Genomic DNA, 20,120 nt, shown 5'->3' on the forward strand with positions numbered 1-20,120 from the left:
GCTCAGTTTGCATTTTGAAAATTGTAAGAGTGAGAGGGAGGTCCTATGTGAGGATAATTGAAACCATTATATACCTGTATCTACGGGACACACTTTCCTTTCTACTTATATATCGCCAGCCTGTACATTTTGCATTGTGTTGTTTTTTGACTCAACATTGTTTTATGTATACCTTTCCATGTATCCAGAGTCCGTATAACCTAAAAATATTTTGGTTTCAAAATAATTTCAAATTTAATAGCAACATTTTCAGAATAACAGAACTCCTGTATATCCTTCATATACAGGAACTCCTGTATATCCTATTCTAGGAATAGGTGGACTTTATCCTCTCAAATAGACAGACCAGGTTTTAACATTTTGTCACCTCCTCCCTTGCTGTCTCCCTCCTTCCCCACTTTCTCCTTCTCCTCCTGCCTTTCTTCCCTCTTTTTCTTTCCTTCAGTTTCTTCTTTCCTTTCCTTCTTTCTATCTACCTATCTACCTACCTACTTACCTATTATTGTTTCCGAGCCGTTTGGGAGTTGGTTGCGGACACTATGCCTCTTTATCCTCAATGCTTCATTATGCATCTCCTAAGGCCACGGGCGTTCTCTTTCATAACCACAGTACAACTTTCAAATTCAGGACATTTCACTCTGATACAATATTTTTATCTAAGCTATCATTCTTGTTCCAATTTTGTCAATTTTCCCATTAGTGTTCTTTAAAAAAAATTTTTTTTAATTTTATACAATTTTAAAAGGTTAAACTCCATTTACAGTTATTACAAAATATTGGATATGTTCCCCGTGTTGTATAATACATCGTTGTAGCCTATCTTACACCCAACTGTTTGTACCTCCCACTCCCCAGCTAGTGTTTTTTATTTATATATTTATTTAAAATATTTTATTTATTTATTTGGTCGTGCCGGGTCTTAGTTATGGCAGGCGGGCTCCTTAATTGCAGCATGCGAACTCTTAGTTTTGGCATGCATGTAGGATCTAGTTCCCCGACCAGGGATTGAACCTGGGCCCCCTGTATTGGAAGCTTGGAGTCTTAACCACTGTACCACCAGGGAAGTCCCCCAACTAGCAGTTTTTCTCCCTGCTAAACAGGATCCAGTGAAGATCATATATTGCATCTCCTTGTCGTATATCTTTAGTCTCCTTTAATCTGAAACAGTTCCTCAGCCTTTCTTTGACTCTCATGACAAGATATTTTTGAAGAATACTGGCCTTTTAAAACAGATACAGTCCGTCTGTTTTCATTAACTTCATAATAATCTGCTATATAAACATCCCCAATTTACTAAACTTTCCCTATTGTTTCTCACTTCTAAAAATAAGTGTTTCTGTGAACATATTTGTTAATTTCCTCTCTCTGCATTATTTCTGCCAGTGTATTCTCAGAGGTGGAATACAAGGTCAGAGGTTATGGCTGATTTGTGTAATGATTGAAACTAGAAATACTGAACCAGTTTACCAGGTCACCAGCATGTGCTTATTTCCTTATGGCTTTGCCAATACCCTTTCATTATTTTTGTGTAGTTTAAGAGTTTTGTAAAGACACCTTAATATTTTCACTGTGGAGAAATTTTAAGTGGTTGAAGTCTTCTGTGCTTCTCCCTTAATTCCAAATCTTGTTCTCTGTGCTACTTTACCTTTTTTCATGGTGTTTCTATTGCATTTTCATAGATATTTTGAAGTTCTGATAGCAACACAAGGCAGGTAAGGCAAGTATAATCATTCCCATTTTATAAGTGATGAAAATGAGGCCCCATCAGTACTGGAGGCAGAGATCTTCCTGTAGACGGATGGTGTTGCCTTCCTCCCCCAAGAGGTAGAGGGGATTCAAGGTCTTTGGGGGACCCCAGAACTCTGTCAAAGGGTTCCACTTCTTTGTCTCTACTTTTAGAAGCTGGCTGGAATGTTGTGGGGTTTTTTTGGCCACGTGGCTTGTGGGATTTTAGTTCCCGGACCAGGGATTGAAACTGGGCCCTCAGCAGTGACAGCCCAGAGTCCTAACCACTGGACCACCAGGGAATTCCCTGGAATGGTTCTATAAGAAGGTTTTCTGTGAGGTGCTATTGGGAGAGGGGGTGCTTGGGGAGAAGTGTGTTTTGAGGGCGAAGGCGAGAGCTTGGTTTCCCTGTATTCTCCCTTGCTGGGGAGACCAAGGTGAGGGGTAAGAGCCGCGGCCAGTGGTGGGCGTTAGGGCCTTAGGTACCCATCACCTCAGCTGCAGTAAAGCACCAGGGCTCTGGCAGTGCAGGTGGGAGGCCATGTGAAGCCCTCCAGAGCCTCCCACAGAGGAGATGCTGCAGCCTTCAGAGTCTCTCTTCTGGAGATTGCTCTAGCCCCCAGAGCAGCCTTCAACAGGCTTTAAAGCCCAAGGACTTTAACCTGCAAGGGCTCCGACATTGTCTAGTCCAGGGGATGGGAAACTATAGCCCTACAGTCAATACCACCTACTTTCAATGGCCCTGGAGCTAAGAATTTTTTTTTTTTTTACAAAGTGTGTGTGTGTTTTTTTTTTAACTTTATTGGAGTATAATTGGTTTACAATGTTGTGTTAGTTTCTGCTGTATAACAAAGTTAATCAGCTATACGTATACATATATCCCCATATCCCCTCCCTCTTGAGCGTCCCTCCCACCCTCCTTTTCCCACTCCTCTAGGTGGTCACAGACACCGAAAGAATGGGTTTTATAGATGACCAGTTGCAATAGATTTGATGGTTGGAACACTAACTTTGGACCCCAATTAAGCAAACTGTTATCCGCCCCTGCAATTCCATTCTTCTCATGGCAGACCTGTATTACCAAAAACAAACAAAACAGAATAAGACAAATGCAATTCTTATTATATTTTGAGTTTCGTCAGTTAAAATTTTGTGGAAATTTAGTTTTCTCCTTTGTTATGTGAGTACCTACTCTGCGCTTCCAGTGCAGGAGGTGCAGATTCGATCCCAGGTTGGGGAATTGGGATCCCACATGGTGCAGGGCCAAAAATACTACTACTACTACTAATAATAATAAATAATAATATCCTGGATTTTACTTTATGGCTCTCAATGCCTAAAGTATTTACCATCTGACTCTTTGTGGAAAAAACGTGTCCACTCCTGATCTACTCCCAGTATCGTTTACTAGTTAAGCAGCAAAACTTTAAAAAAGTGACTTATTCTGGGGTGGGGGACAGGATAGAAACATCAAAGTGAGGTGCAGTTATGTAAAAGGAGGAAGAAGAGGTGAGCAGCCGTCCACCTGCACCCCTTCCCTGCCCTCCGTCTCACACAGCCCGTGAGGAACCTCCGAGAAGCCCAGTTTCAAAACCACTGTCCATGTCAGTCTGTCCTGTCCTGCAGGGAGTGCTGGGGTGGAAGACGGGAAGGGAGGTCTGGGTATTAGGGATTGTGCATCCTCTCTAAACCTGGCCCTGCACTGGTCATGGGCTGTTACCTAGTTTAACCCTCTTGCAGCCCTACGGGGTGGCCGGCGTTTCTCCCACTTTGCAGATAAGGAAGCTGAAGCTTGGAGAACTTAACTAACTTGCCGAGGGAAGTGTCACAGCTGGGATTTAAACCCATGACTTCTGACTCCCGGTCCAGTGCTCTTTGGGGGCTGGGGTGGGTACCAAGCTGCCCAAGATTTTTCTTTCTGCCTGTGACCCTGGGCTCCCCTCCAGAGAACAGGGGAGGAGGTGGATACGGTTGTTTAGTGGTTTATTGGGGAATCTGCTGAGAGCCCAGTTGTCCTTGTTTAATCCATTTCCACGGCTGACACTGCTCCCCTGCCCACACCCACCCCCTGGCTGCCTGCATCTAAGCCTGAGACCTCAGTGCCCTAATCTTGAATTCTGAGCTGCTGGTCCTTGGTGGCCTGGCCACAAGGCCTGTAGGGTGATGAATTATCCTTCCCTCCTGGGGGTGAGGTTTATTTGGCACCCTGGGCCCAGGGCCCACCAGCTAAAGAGGAGAACTTGGCTGCTCAGGGGCTGCAGTATGGTCCTGGGAGGCAAACGCTCCTACTGGTGTCTTGGAGGAGACAGGGAGACGGGGCAGAGGGGGAAAGGCAGCTGAGGGCCCCAGCAGGAGGACGGGCTCGGGGCAGCAGGCTGATGAGCCCTAGCCTGGTGGTGACTACTCCGGGTGCTGCAGCCACCGGGCCCAGGTGTGATCCTGGCTCTGCTACTGTGAGCCGCTGGACCTGGGGCAGCTTCACGCTCATAGGCTCCGTTTCTTTGTGCTAAGATGGTCCCATTTCTCACAGGGTTGTTTTCCAGCCTTCTGGGGTCCCCTCCTTTAATGTCCAAATAAGAATAATGAGCATTCCATTCCAGGACAACAGGAAGTCCTGTTCCTGACTGAGCATTTCTGGGTCTCCCCAGGGAGGGCTCACATCCTCCTTGTTGCCTTAGGTCCTTGGACTCAGGACCTCTTTCTCCTTCGAGACAAGGCAGCGCTCCCTCTGTGACCCTGTCTCAGGCACGGACTCAGGCCCGTTTCTGAGTGCCTCCCTTGCCACTGAGGCTGCTTGCAGGATAAACTGAGTTTCGGGTAGTGAGAGGAATTTCTGCAGAGAAGGAAACAACTTCAAGTGGGGTAATAGATACCTCTGCTCCCCTGACTCCTGCCATCTGCCATGATGCTGAGGCCTTCCAGGACCCCTCCCCAGGCCCGAGATCTGCTACCATCCTTATACTTACCTCCCCAAAGAGACCCCTATTCTTTCACATATAGATGTTACAGCCTCTCCCTGAAAGGACCCTGGGCCTCTCTTTTCCAGAACCAAAGATCCTTTAAAGTTTTTCCCATGCAAAAAGCCGTCTCTGACCATCCCCCCCACCCCACCTCCACCCCATTTCGGAGTCTTTTGCCTTCCTTATTACCAGTAACAGTTCTGAGCAGCTTTCAAAGTGATTCTTTTCCCATTCCTAGCACAGATGTAAGGGGCATAGCCTGGCATGTGGGAAGTACCCAGCAAACGGTTGAAGATACGGACAAGGTGATGCTAAAAGCCCAGCGGTCAGTTGTTTTGAAGAGCTCATAGGGAGGAGCTGGGTTGGGCTGCTTCTCCTCCGTTACCTCATTTGATCATGAGCCTCCACAGTGGAGCAGATGGGCAGGGAGGAAGTCACCGTCCCCATTTTACAGATATGGAAACAGGCACAAAGACCCAGCCCTACCCTTGAGAGCAGGGTGGCCAGGTGGAGTGGAGATAAGGCTGGTGTCCACAGGAGTTTGTAAACACAGGTCCAAGTAGCAATCTTGAAAAGATTTCTTAGAGAAAGAGATTGTATAAGACACCTTTGGACCCAGCTAAATCAGCAGTGTTTCCAGAGTTTGGAATTGTGAAATTCTTTCTGATGTTTCAGCTGAGCCCTGATGTAAGAGCCTTCCTGGGGTCCACACATGCCTCTGAGATTTCAGCTTTCTGCTGGTCAGGAAGCACTGCCACGCCCTGGCTAAGCCAGTTTGGCTCCACCAACTGCCACCCCAATTCCCCTGGTTCCCAGTGTTGTTACCATCCAGGAAGTTCTGCGTCTGGACCATCTCCGGGGCAGCTGATCCACCCCTCTCCAATACACAGTCAAGAATTTGTCTCTCAGGCTCAGGTATTAAACCTAGGTACGAATCCCAGTTTTACTACTCACTGCCTGTGTTACCTTGGGTAAGTTACTTCACCTCTCTGAGCCTTGGTTTTCTCATCTGTGGAATTGAGAACATACCACCTACCTTATCAGGCCAGGATTTGAACCTCCATCTCTCCTGACTCTAGAGGATTGAATGAGATTATGAGTGAAACATGTAGCACAGCGATTGTCATCTTGGGTAGTATATATGAATCAGAGGAGGTTTAAAACAAACACACATGTATACATGCCACGGATTCAGATTTAGAAGGTCTGGGGTGGCGCTCTGGCATCCATATTTTTTAAAGTTTCCCAATTTGTGTAGACTGTACACCTGGATCCAAGATCACTTCTTCAAAACGGTACTTGAGACACAAAGTAAGCTCCCAGAGCTGTTGGTTTACTCCTTGCTTCCCTGGTTGAGCAAGTCTATTATCCTCTATCGCGGTGGGCCATGTTAATTTTACCTCTGTGTTTGCTCACAAAGACCCCTGCTGGGATTCCCACCCACCCCCAACTTCTGCATGGTGTCTGCCATACCTGCTATTCCTTTCTTGCTGAAACTACCCTCTTTCCTTTTCCGCCCTGAGCCCCTCACAGCCCCCTGCCCCATAGAGTGGAGCTGGGCTGGCTCTTGTGCAGGGGTGGCCCCCTGACTGGAACAGGGATGGTCACTTGACCCAAGAGTGACCCATTCATTGGCTATTTGGCGTCCTATGAGATGGCTGGGCTGAAAAAGCTCTGCCCACTAGGACCAGTGATATATTAGCCAAAAGCCAATTAGATGGCCTCTCTCTGAGACTTGATGCATAGTGAGGAGGGAATGGGGCTGCCACAGAAGATGCAGTGATTCCACGAGCTAATTCCTTTGTGGCTTCTAGGTTCACTTTCTCTTCCTGTGTGTATCCTTCCAGTGACCGCCTTTTCCTCAAAGAGCCTAGGTTGCATGCCTTCCCTGTGTTATCTGTGTCTCACCCATGCCCGGAGCCCTGCTCCAGTTCTACCATGCCCAAGTTCTGCTTCCTTACAGAGGCCTGTCCTGACTACTGCAGGCATGTTGACTGCAGGCGGGGTTGGGTACACCTGTTCTACGTACCTACAGCACGTTGTGGATTCCCTAGTCGTCATTATTTGCCTTTGAGTCTGTTCCCGCCGTCTCTGGCATCGCCCCTTAACAAAAAGCTACCCTAAAGCACCTTGCAGTCCAGTGAGCTTTCCAATCATAGGATCTGGAGGTCATTCTCTTTTATCTCCCAGTGCCTTACCCAGTGATAGGCACATAGTAGGTACACAATAAATGTTCGAATGAGTTCTGGTTTCAGTTGGCTCCCAGGGTCTCTATTCTGGCTTTGCACTGTGACCTTAAGGAAGTTTCTCTTCCTCTCCGGTTCTCAGTTCCATTTCCCCCCTCAGCTCTAAAATGTCATGAGGCTATGAAATACCCATCAAACATCTATTGGGTAGGAGGTGCTTTGATGGGCATAGGGAGGGGTGGAGAGGGGAGTGAGTGCAGAGATGTAGTTTATACCTTCTAGGAGCTTAAAGAGAGGTGGCAGGGGCACATAAACAAACAAACAAATAACCTCAGCAGCAATTCAAGAGCTGTCAGAACATAGTGCAGCCAAAAGAACGTTCCAGACAATCTATGTGATACTAGTTCAGAACGTGGCTACCTCCATGGACTGGCACAGTCAGAACAGGTTTTGGGAGGTGAGAGCTAAGTGAGGCACTGAAGGATGGGTGGGATTTGAATAGGCCGAGCAGTGAGTGTGGGCATTCTAGGAACAGGTGGACCTGAACCTCCCAAATAGACAGGAAAACGCAAGGTGTGTTTGTGAGAGTGGGTCCCCCGGAAACTGGATGACGTGTTCTGATAGGGAAGCAGTGCGTGAGCCTGGAGTAGCAAGGAGGGGATGGACAAAAGTCTAAGCTGCCATTAAAGGTTTACTAGTGTTGGTATTGATCACAGTGAGGGGAGGTGGGAAGGATGAGGGGAAGTTAGGACTACGGTTGATTTAATTGTCTTTTACTTATACTCTCTGTATTTTCTTAAAAAAAACTTTAAACATGTATTTCTTATGTCATATAGAACAAATTGCTTTTTAAGTATTTCATGCTCAGGAGTTTGGACTTCATACTGGTTTTAAGCTGGAAGAAAGGTTAATGGGATTGAATGGGGAAAAGGGTCACGGGGGACTTCCCTGGTGGCGCAGTGGCTAAGAATCCACCTGCCGATGCAGGGGACACGGGTTCGATCCCTGGTCCAGGAAGATCCCACATGCCGTGGAGCAACTAAGCCTGTGCACCACAACTACTGAGCCGGCGCTCTAGAACCCACAAGCCACAACTACCGAGCCCACGTGCCACAACTACTGAAGCCCGCATGCCTAGAGCCCGTGCTCCTCAACAAGAGAAGCCACTGCAATGAGAAGCCTGTGCACCGCAACTAAGAGTAGCCCCGGCTTGCCGCAACTAGAGAAAGCCCTCACGCAGCAGCGAAGACCCAGTGCAGCCAAAAATAAATAAGTTAATTAATTAAAAAAAGGAAAGGGTCATGGGAGGTGGCCCAGTGAGGAGTGAATCGCTATAAAGAATGTGAGGGGGGCTTCCCTGGTGGCGTAGTGGTTGGGAGTCTGCCTGCCAATGCAGGGGACAAGGGTTTGTGCCCCGGTCCGGGAAGATCCCACATGCCGCGGAGCAGCTGGGCCCATGAGCCATGGCCGCTGAGCCTGTGCGTCCGGAGCCTGTGCTCTGCAACGGGAGAGGCCACAACAGTGAGAGGCCCGCGTACCGCCAAAAAAAAAAAAAAAAAAAAAGAATGTGAGGGGATGAGGACCTGGAAGCTTCTCAAGGGAAGGATGGAGGCTTCACTGACTTGTATCCTTCACACAGAAAGAAAGGACTCAGTAAACCCTTGTAGAAAGATTAGCAAATCAGGGTGGCAGCCCCTAAAAGAGAAGGTAAAGTGCTGGTGAGGATTCACACTGGTTCCTGCAGTGAGTCTCCCATCTCTTTTGCCAGAAAAATTCTGGCAGATACCCTGGGAAGTTTGGAAAGAGTCATTTGTCATTGTCCTCACTGGGCCACCTCCCATGACCCTTTTCTTTTTTTTAGATTTAATTTATTAATTTATTATTTATTTATTTATTTATTTTTGGCTGCGTTGGGTCTTCATTGCTTTGTCTAGTTGCAGCGAGCGGGGGCTACTCTTCGATGCGTGGGCTTCTCAAAACTTAAAACTATTCAAATGTTAATAACTGCAGGTGCTCATTTAACAATAACAGTGTTGTACATTTCTTTTCTCTCTGCGAGATTGTCCAGAAGGCTATAGCATTGCCAAGATTGTCCAAGCCTTTTTTAAAAAAATTTTATTGGAGTATAGTTGATTTACAATGTTGTGTTAGTTTCAGGTGTACAGAAAAGTGAATCAGTTATACATATACATATATCCACTCCTTTTTAGATTCTTTTCCCATATAGGTCATTACAGAGTATTGAATAGAGTTCCCTGTGCTATACAACAGGTCCTTATTAGTTATCTCTTTTATGTTTAGTAGTGTGTTTATGTTAATCCCAACCTCCACCTTTCCCCTTTGGTAACCATAGGTTTGTTTTCTAAGTCTGTGAGTCTGTTTCTGTTTTGTAAATAAGTTCTTTGTGTCATTTTTTAGATTCCACATCCAAGCCTTTTAATGACATGTTCTTTTCCTCCTTCTGAGCACCTTCTCTCTCATCTTCCTTCCTTTCTTCTACTAGTTGTACTCAGCCCTCAAGTCCGGTGAAAAGTCTCCTGTCCTTCTGAAGCCTTCCCGTGGGTATTTCCCCCAGCTTCAGCCATCTATCCAGCTTCCAGCATCCGTAGCCCTTACAATCTCTGCCTCATACATAATTGTTCTGAAGCAGAAGGTTTCCTGGAGGTTCATTCTGTATTCTGAGCCAAACCGTGAGCCCCTTGTAGGCAGAGGCCAAGGTTTATCATTCTTAGTGTTCCCACCACCATTAGCATAAAGCTGGATCCGTAGTAGGTGCTCAGTAAACACAGGGGCTGGTGTTAACCATAAATTATACTCAGCCAGCACTGCGCCCCTGAGGGCTTGAGTTTGTGTTTCCAAGCCCAGGAGAAGGTAGAAATGCAGTGGCATTATTTTCATCACAGTCCTGTTCACACGACCTTCTTTGTTTTCTTGCCTGGAGGGGGTGGAGCAGGGGAACAGGCCAAGTGTGCAGAGCTGTTTGACATCCCAGCAGCTGTACAGAATGCTCACTTGTTCTCCCCTTTCATGTGCCAGAATTGCCGTACATCCCAGCTTCTTCCTGCACTGGTGTTAGCCTTGTGGCCTCTGTCCTGCTCCTGCTTCTCCAGGAAGTGGCTGAGCCTGGTTCTGCGAACCCCAACGGGGTATCTAGTCCCAGATAGAGAAGATGCCAGAGCTTCCCCTTGTGGGCAGCGACCAATCTCAACTGAGGAGGTGCCGTGGAAGTTCCAGGTCACGGTGGTGGCTTTCTGAGGATAAGAGAAATGCAAAGATTCATCTGTGGCATCTGAGCCATCAGCCATGGGCTTAAAGACCTTGATTCAAGTCCCACTTTAGCTGTCAATATGCTTTGTGACTTTGGGCGAGACACCTTCCCTTTCTGGGTCATGCAGCACTTTGGGGGTGCAAGTGGAACCTGATTGCAGGTCTCCTTGCTCCTGGTGCTTCCTCTTTCTCCTATTCCACAGAAACACTACAGGTATTTGATATCACACCAAGTCACCTACCCTTTCACTTTTGACTTGTTCCTGTTAGTACCTGAGGTGCTCTTGAGAGTAGGGACTTTCTTCAGAGGCCTGCTGTCAGAGATCTACCCCCAAAACGTGATTCTCCTACATTTCACTCCTTTCATGTTCAGACTTCTTGGGGCTACGTGATGGGTCTGTTTGTCTCTCTTTTTTAAAATTAAAGTATATGGGCTCCCTTGGTGGTGCAGTGGTTGAGAGTCCGCCTGCCGATGCAGGGGACACGGGTTCGTGCCCCGGTCCGGGAAGATCCCACATGCCGCGGAGCGGCTGGGCCCGTGAGCCATGGCTGCTGAGCCCGCGCGTCTGGAGCCTGTGCTCACAACGGGAGAGACCACAACAGTGAGAGGCCCGCGTACCACCAAAAAAAATATATATATATATAGTTGATTTATAATGTTCTGTTAGTTTCTGGTGTACAGGAAACTGATTCAGTTATACGTATATATAACATATTCTTTTTTCTTATCCTTTTCCATTATGGTTTATTACAGGATATTGAATATAGCTCCCTATGCTATACAGTAGGACCTGACCTTGTTATTTAGTGTCTGTCTCTTTTGACAGCTGCAAAGAGATCCTTCCAGAAAAGGTGGGCCAAGTGACACTGCTTTGTTGAAGCAAGTAATGCCGTCCCATGACTGGGCTCCATAAAGATTTGTCATACGAATAGATGAATGAGTGAATGAATGAATGAATTCTAGCAAGAGGCAAGAGAATTGATGATGCCATGGGATCACCTGAATCATCACTGTAAGAGACCAGGGCAGTCTTGGGAAGACCCCTCTGTGAAACTGACCATCTTAGGGCAGCACTTGCCCAATTTCCAGTCCTGATGAAATGGGTTCTGTCCCCCACTGCCACCCCAGCTCTCTCTCCATGTCGATGCATTCAGCAAGACCGTGCAGCGAGAGCTGGTGTGCGAGTAAAGGCGTCCTGGCTTTGGTTCTGCCGCTGCATGTGCTTAGGCAAATCCTTTCCCTCCCCAGGGGATCTCGGTTTCCCATCTCTAATGTTTAAGTGCCTTCCAGCACTAGCCTCCTGTGACTGTATGATCAGGTGAAGCATCCTTGCTGGGTCAGAGGCCACCTACTCACCAGGGCAGGAGTCACCAAGGGCCATGGCACAGTAAAGCCTCCGGTGCCACTGAGACTGCTGTCTCTGAGATTAGACAGGGATGCTTGGCATCGAGGCTGTGCCCAGGGCCTGTTTTAGCAACACGGCTAGTAAATATTGACTCTGTGGCACGAAAATGGAAAGCAGAGATGACTGTGTTAACTCACTCAGAGGGTAGAAGTTCACCAAGCCCTGATAAGACAAGATGTAGTTACGCAATCTGTGGGTGTATCATTGACAAATACATTGTTTAGGGCTGGGGAGAGCTGAAAATAGGACAAGGGAGCCTTCACGGCTGATCCGCGGCTGCTGTCCCGTTGGCATAGGCTGGCCTGCCGTTTCATCGTTCATTTTTAAATGAATGGATACTTACATTCTTGAAGGATAGAGAAAAAAGACTGTAAGGAAATACACCAAAACATTCACTGTGACATTCTCTAGAGATGGTGAAATTGCCAGTAATTAAAAACTATTTTTCACAGTCTACAACAATCACATTACTTACAATCAGAAAAAGGTAATGTATTAGAAATAAAATACCCTTTTTTGAAGAGTCTGAAGGAACTTTCAGAATCTTCTAAGTACTTCAGACCTTTGTGTTTTGCCTACTGGACATTGTATGGTAACGTAGCTCTAAAAAACAAGAAAACTCCATATGAGAGAAGGTACTCTTCAGAATAAACCCTGATCTAAGCGTGTTTATGTATTGATTTGTACCCATGAAAGCAGAACGTGGTGGGATAAAATTCCAGTCACTTGAGATAGCAGGATTTTCTTTTTCTATGTAAACAAACTGCTTTGAGTGCTTTCTGTTTGCCAGCCCTGTATTCTACAGTGACCAGGCCCGGCTTGGCCCAGAACTGGGCAGGTCTGAGCACAGGGCACTCCGGTAAGCGGTTCCAGTGGTTCTGGTAAGGTAGCAGGAGCCAGGTATGGAGGAGGGACTAGGCCTTAGAATTTGGAAGGCAGGGGTGGGAGTGCCATTATATTAATAATAATAATTATCACTGATTAAACACCAACCATATGCCAGGAACCTTCCACATATTACTGATCCTTACAAAACTTTGTGTGATAGGCATTAGCTACCTTTTAGGGATGAGGAAAGCAGGGCTAGGAGAGTCACCTCCCAAAACTTCAGGGCCCATCAGCAGCAGGCTCTGGATTCAAACCCACATCTGCCTGACTGCAAAGCATTTGCTTTTCCCACCCTGCCAGGCTGCCTCTCAAGCAATTTAGGGTTTTACAGGAGAGCACAGACACCTGCAAAGGGAGCCTGAGCTAGCAAGATGCATGCAGTCTCCATCCACGACTGAAGGTCTTTGGAGGAAGACGCAGCCCCAGGCGTAAATCATCTGCGAGTAGCTACAGGTAGCATCCTTGTGTGCCAGCCCTGACCCCAGGACTGGGTCCATCTGCCCTCCTCGGCCCTGGGGCCACCCAGTGGGGCCACTGGGGCCACAAGAACCATGGGACAGGTGAGCCTTCTTTGAGGTTCCTTCTGGCCAGTCCAAACGGCCCTTCATCCTCATCATCCCTTGTGCGATGGGGGAGGTCATTTGTTGGGGGGCAGTTGAAGTTTGGGGCTGCACAGTCAGGGCCTGTGGAGGAGGAGAAAGTGGTCTGTAGGCCTACTTTGTACCTGGTTAATTAAAACAACCAGTAAAAGAGTCTCATGGTGGTTTAGCTTTGTAGTTGGCTCGCTAGAGCTAATTTCTGAGTCTGACCAATCGCCTCTTTGGGCCCAAAGATCCTGTCCTCACAGCCCTTGGGACTGGCCAGGAGCCTCACTTCCTCGCCCAGCTCCTCTGGAAATCTCTGTACTGTAACCTACCTGGAGAACGCTTCGTCTGCCCCCTTCACCCGGGAAGGCTTGCCTTCTGAGAAGGAATGCCTCAGAGTTGAAGTTCATCAGTTAAAGTTGGTCTCCACTTATTTTGTTTTCTTAGGAGAAAGGATGTGAGTTTTGGGGGAGGGGCTGAATTGTGGTATGTGGTGTTTTTAAAAAACTATGTTTTTGGCCCAAGCAGCTGAGTTGATTACAGCCCAGCAGCACCCGTTATGGAAATGGCTTATCTTGTGGTTCTCCAGCGTTGTGGCTAGAACGTATTTGGCTTCCTGACAAAACCATATAGGATTTTGAAATTTGATGGAGAAGGCTTCAAAGTTACCAAAATTGAAAGGAGTCGTGGCATCTGTATTCTCCTTCTGGCCCAGGAGTCTGGGTTTCTCTGAGGCTCACACCAATGTGAGTATCTGTTTTTTGACATAATAATGATAATCGTAATAATCACCTACATTTGTACAGAACTTTACAGTTCATGAAGAACATTCACATACATTATCTCATTCAATTCTTGTGGCTACATTTCTAGATAGGCAGGGACAATTAACCCTATTTTACAGAAGAGAAAATGAGGACTCAGAGACGTTAAGTGACCTGGTCACACAGCTAGGAAGAGGCAGCATCAGAAGCTGAACCAAGGTTTTCTGACTCCAGACCAGGAAAGGCAGGGGGGTTTGCATCCAGTTTATGATGTGGACCTGCCATTGTGTTGGAATGCAGGCTCCCTGGGCACAGGGAGATGCAAGCAACCCAAGACTGTCCCGGGCCCAGCAGAGCCAGCCTCTGTAGAAGATGAAACAACCTTCAAGGTGCAACCTTGGGCCCAGCAGAGCCAGCCTCTGTAGAAGATGAGACGACCTTCAAGGTGCAACCTTCAAAGGCTCTTTCTGAGCCTTATGGTAAGTGGGTCTTGGCCCCCTGTAGACCAGCAGTGGGAGGACCCCGTATTAAGAGCTCATAGAGCCTTTCTGCCCGTGGATGCTGCCTAGTAAGCGTCGTTGACCTCTCCCCGCCCCCTCCACTGCCGTCATGTCTAAGTCAGAGTCTCCCAAAGAGCCCGAACAGCTGCGGAAGCTCTTCATCAGAGGTTTGAGCTTTGAAACAAGTGATGACAGTCTGAGGAGCCACTGTGAGCCGTGGAGAACGCTCACAGACTGTGTGGTAACGAGGGATCCAAACACTAGGTGCTCCAGAGGCTTCGGGTTTGTCACATATGCCGCTGTGGAGGAGGTAGATGCGGCCATGAATGCAAGGCCACACGAGGTGGATGGAAGAGTGGTGGAACCAAAGAGGGCCGTCTCCAGAGAAGATTCTCAAAGACCTGGTGCCCACTTCACTGTGAAAAAGATTTCTGTTGGTGGCATTAAAGAAGACACTGAAGAACATCACCTAAGAGATTGTTTTGAACAGTATGGGAAAACTGAAGTGATTGAAATCATGACTGACTGAGGCAGTCACAAAAAGAGAGGCTTTGCTTTTGGAACCTTTGATGACCATGACTCTGTAGACAAGATTGTCATGCAGAAATACCACACTGTGAATGGCTACAACTGTGAAGTAAGGAAAGCCCTGTCTCAGCAAGAGATGGCTGGTGCCTCATCCAGCCAAAGAGGTCGAAGCGGTTCTGGAAACTTTGGTGGTGGTCATGGAGGAAACTTCAGTGGTCGAGGTGGCTTTGGTGGCAGCCGTGGTGCTGGGGGATATGGTGGCAGTGGGGATGGCTATAATGGATTTGGTAATGATGGAAGCAATTTTGGAGGTGGTGGAAGCTACAATGATTCTGGCAGTTACAACAATCAAACTCCAAATTTTGGACCCATGAAAGGAGGAAACTTTGGAGGCAGAAGTTCTGGCCCCTATGGTGGTGGAGGCCCATACTTTGCCAAACCCCGAAACCAAGGTGGCTTTGGTGGTTCCAGCAGCAGCAGTAGCTACGGCAGTGGCAGAAGGTTCTGATTACTGCCAGGGAGGAGTGTGCTACGACAGGCTTATCAACTCTTAAAAAACAAAATTCCAGTTCAAGCTCATGGCTAAAGGGAGCGTCCTTATGAGGACCTTTATCTGAGCCACTGTGCACTTCATTTTCACTGCCATGCAGTAGTCATTAGCTGCTATGCAGCTCGAATTAATCATTCAATTTTGTGAATGGACTTTTTCAAAATAAAATGCATTTAATTTGGGGAAAAAAAAAAAAAGAGCTCATAGAACCCTGGAGTTGGCTGCTTTTGAACTTTGGAGCAGTAATTCCCACCTGGGACATACTGTCCTTGTCGTGCATGGCATAGGCAGGAGAGAGTGTGTCCTTGGCAGGGCAGGGCCCCGTGGGTCAGCCAGGCTGTGGTCTCCTGCAAGACCGCAGCTGGCACAGGTCCCTGACCATGTGGTGCCCTCTCCTGCCGCCTCACCACCCTGCAGGGACCTGCTCTGCTCTTCTGCCCACATCACCTCATCCTCTCCTGCCCACCTCCTGTTAGGATGCTTCCTTTCTCCATGCCCCTTGCTTGTCTGGTAATTTCTCTCTCCTTCCTCAAAGGTGGCACATCTTGTTTTTATTTAATGGTCTTGACTTTTCTGAGGGATCAGATCTGTTTTTTCAGTTAGACGTCAGCTCCCCCGTGGTACCTTGCCTGTGGTCTTTGGTAAATATTCAGTACATATTGGTAAATACCATTGGCTGCTCACCTGGCGTAGGAAAGTGTTTTGGGCTCCTGGCCTCGCCCAGGACCTGAAGTCTCCTTCAGAGACCTGAGAGCTGTTGGGACAATCACACAGTGTTCAACCTGAAAGGGACCTTCGAGAGTATTTAATAATCCAACACTGGGTTTCCAGAAGAAGAAATGAAAACCCAGGAGGGAGTGATTTGTTCCTAAATTATCTGGTGGCTTTGAACAAGTCACTCACTTCCTGTGTTCTCATTTCTTCCTCTGGAAACCAGAGTGTTGGACTGTTAGATACAATCAAAGCTCCCTTTTAGATTGAACGTTGGATGATTGTCCCAACAGCCCTCAGGTCTCTGAAGGATGGTGTGTGATGCGGCAGGAAGTTTTTCCCCATGCCTGAGGGAGGGTCGGAGATACTCACTCCTCCACGTCTGCCCGCAGCACCGCTGTCTCCTCAGGTAGTACTAGAACAGCAGACTGCAGGATGGATCACACTTTCCTCTGTAAGCAGTCTTGGAGATAACCCCACTTCCCAAGGGTCAGGTGCTCTGGGATGCAGGAAGGCCATCTTGGAGCCCTTGGTTAGAGGAAAATGAAGTAAATGAACACTTGACCGGAGTCACTGCACCTCCAGGGAGGACTCAGGCAGCCAAGCCTCTGGGTCAGAACCCTGGCTTGAAGGTGTTTCTTTCTGGCAAAGCTTCCAGTCACACCCAAAGAAGGTTGGGATTTGTTAAGTGCGATGACTAATTAGTCCTGAGGCGGGAGATCTCTACCCACTCACGATGGTATCATGATTTATTCACGTCAGGTTGGAACACTTACAGGGGCTGGACCTTTGTTTCCTGTGGCTTCCATGTCATGTGCAGACAACTGTATTTTTCCAGAATGGATAATTTCTCAAACCTAGCTTGCTTTCCCAGTTGCCGCCAGGAAACTTATAACTCTGGTCACTCGACAGCGCCCCTCTTCCTGGGTCTGCAGTTGTTTTGGAAGGAATGCATTCTTATCTGGGCCTCAGTTCCTTTCCTAGCAGTGCAAGCGCTGGGCTAGCTGCTATCTCAAGGCCTTCCAGCCCTCAGGTTCTTTACTTTTTCTTGCCCCTTTTCCCAGCGGACACTTCTGTTTTCTTAAGGGATATGCTTCCATAGAGCTGCTGCAAGTAATTCAGAGACATCTCAGCTGCTGGGAAGCCCTATGCCTGGTTTCACCTTTCTGCCCAATTACTAAGTCTTAAAGGCACCTAGTGCCCTTTAAGCTGCCAGTTTTCTGCCTTTCAAGATCACACAGACTCAATGTCTAAAATCTCGGTAAGGAAGGACAAGGTCTCAGCCCTGAGGCAGAGTTAAGGCGGGCTCACTCCGCTCTGTATTCCCTCAGAATGAAGGGTAGGACCTGTCTCACTCCTCAGGACGTTTGCAGTGTCACTGTGACTGCTTCCTGCACTCTGGCTGTGGAAGTGATTTGTCTCCTCAGTGATCTGGTTGCCACCTTGTGGATTGTCTGGGGGTAGGGGTGGCAAGGGCCTCAGGCCTTATAGGGTCTAAAAATGGTTTTGCTTCCGTGCTTTCTTTTTGTCTGTTTGCCATTATGATGACACCGGAGATATAATTTGTATCCTGTTTTCCCCAATTACGTTACATTGTAAACATTGCCCTCTCATTTTCTCGGGGAATATATTTATCGGCCAGGTGACATGATCAGGTTAACTTTAATAGTTGAAAAAGAAAACTAGTGGATAAAAAAAAAAAAAATCGAATAGTGCACTGAAAAGTTTCCTCCCCCATCCTCCTGAATCTTTCTAGCCCCAGGCCTCAGAAGGGACCATTATTAAGTTTCCATATATCCTTCCAGAAACTATCTGTGCATACACAGCCATACATATGCACGTTCTGTATTTTTTTAAATGTAGATGATTGGATCAGCCTGTGCACGTAGGTGGGATCAGAATGTTGTTCTGCAATTTGAGTTTTTAATCTTGTGCATTTTCCCAGATCCGTGTGTGTGTGTGTGTGTGTGTGTGTGTGTGTGTGTGTGTGTGTGTGTGTGATGTTCTTTTTAACAGCTGCATAGACCAACTATGGATGGACCATAATGAATTTAACCGGTGACATTGAGGTTGTTACTACAATGCACATCCTTGTATATACATCTGCATACCTCATTTACTCACCTCCTGTCTGCCAAGTATGGTTCTAGACACTGAAGATTCTGCAGTAAAAAAGACAGGCTCCAGTGCCACACTCATACCAGTATAATTGTTAGATAAATTCTGGAAAGTGGAATCGTTGGCTGATTGATTTATCACATTTATTGAATGCATGTAAGCCACGTAGAATATTTTGTCGCATGTCTGATGAATGTTTGAATTTTTGGCTGCCTGAAACTTTCTCCCTTACACTTGCCCCTGACCACGGTATCCGTACCCTCTCCTCAGCCTCCCACTGGTTAAAGGGCCATTTACTGAGGCTTCAGGAAGGTCACTACAGCAGTGCTGGGTGATGACAGTAACATGTGTTTGCTGACAATTTTCTTTCTTTTTTTTTTTTCTTAACTGACGTATAGTTGATTTATAGTACTATATTAGTTTCAGGTGTATAACATAGTGATTCAATATTTTTTAGATTATACTCAATTTAAAGTTATTATAAAATATTGGCTATATTCCCTGTGCTGTACAATATATTCTTGTAGCTTATTTCTTTTATACATAGTAGTTTGTACCTCTTAATCCCCTATTCTTATTTTATCCCTTCTCCCTTCCCTCTCCTCAGTGGTGACCACTAGTTTGTTCCCTATGTCTGTGAGTCTCTTTCTGTTTTGTTATATTCACTTGTTTGTTTTATTTTTTAGATTCCACATATAAGTGAGATCACACAGTATTTGTCTTTCTCTATCTGACTTATTTCACTAAGCATAATGCCCTCCAAGTCCATCCATGTTTTTGCAAATGGCAAAATTTCATTTTTTTTGTATTTTATTTTATTTTATCGAAGTACAGTTGATTTACAATGTTGTGTTAGTTTCTGGTGTACAGCAAAATGATTCAGTTATATATATGTGTGTGTGTGTATATATATATTCTTTTTCAAATTCTTTTCCATTATAGTTTATTACAGGATATTGAATATAGTTCCTTGTGCTATGCAGTAGAACCTTCTTGTTTATCTATTTTATATGTAGTAGTTTGTATATATGTTAATTCCAAACTCCTAATTTATCCCTCCCCACCTTCCCCTTTGATAACCATAAATTTGTTTCCTATGTCTGTAAGTCTGTTTCTGTTTTGTAAATAAGTTCCTTTGTATCAGTTTTTTAGATTCCACATGTAAGTGATGTCATATGATATTTGTATTTCTCTGTCTGACTTCAATTAATATGATAATCTCTAGGTCCATCCATGTTGCTGCAAATGGTATTATTTTATTCTGTTTTGTGGCTGAGTAATATTCCATTGTGTATATATATATATATATATATATATATATATATACCACATCTTCTTTATCTGTTCATCTGTCGACGGACACATAGGTTGCTTCTATGTATTGGCTATTATAAATAACGCTGCTATGAACTTTGGGGTGCATGTAACTTTTCGAATTAGTGTTTCTGTTTTCATTGTATATATACCTAGGAGTAGAATTGCTGGATCTGTAGTTCTGTTTTTAGTTTTTTGAGAACCCTCCATACTGTTCTCCATGGTGGCCGCACCAGTTTACATTCCCACCAACAGTATATGAGCGTTCCCTTTTCCCCACACCCTCACCAACGTTTGTTATTTATAGACTTTTTGATGCTAGTCACTCTGACAGGTGTGAGGTGATATCTCACTGTGGCTTTGATTTGCATTTCTTTGATGGTTTGCATTTCTTTGATGATTAGCAGTGTTGAGCATCTTTTCATGTACCTGTTGGCCAACTGAAAAATGTCTATTCAGGTGTTTTGGCCATTTTTAATAGGTGTATATATATATATGTATATATATATAGAGAGAGAGAGAGAGAGAGAGAGAGAGAGTTGTATGAGCTTTTTATGTATTTTGGATATTAACTCCTTATCAGTCAAATCATTTGCAAGTATTTTCTCCCATTCCGTAG

General features: G+C 46.1%; 2 protein-coding genes across 4 annotated transcripts in view; both read left to right on the top strand.

The window, feature by feature from the left end:
* The window catches only part of DAPK2 (death associated protein kinase 2), a 122,383-nt gene that overhangs the window by 24,046 nt on the left and 78,217 nt on the right, over positions 1-20,120 (top strand). The window lies entirely within an intron of this gene.
* Positions 14,187-15,555, top strand: LOC101288330 (heterogeneous nuclear ribonucleoprotein A1-like). Its single transcript, XM_049706207.1, has one exon. The coding sequence runs from the start codon at positions 14,390-14,392 to the stop codon at positions 14,807-14,809; it is 420 nt and encodes a 139-aa protein (XP_049562164.1). The 5' UTR covers positions 14,187-14,389; the 3' UTR covers positions 14,810-15,555.

Source organism: Orcinus orca, chromosome 2 (genome assembly GCF_937001465.1).
Source record: "Orcinus orca chromosome 2, mOrcOrc1.1, whole genome shotgun sequence".
In the NCBI taxonomy this organism is placed as follows: domain Eukaryota; kingdom Metazoa; phylum Chordata; class Mammalia; order Artiodactyla; family Delphinidae; genus Orcinus; species Orcinus orca.

Excerpts from the sequence above, each read along its gene's own strand:
- LOC101288330 (XM_049706207.1), top strand. The coding sequence starts at position 14,390 with ATGTCTAAGTCAGAGTCTCCCAAAGAGCCCGAACAGCTGCGGAAGCTC.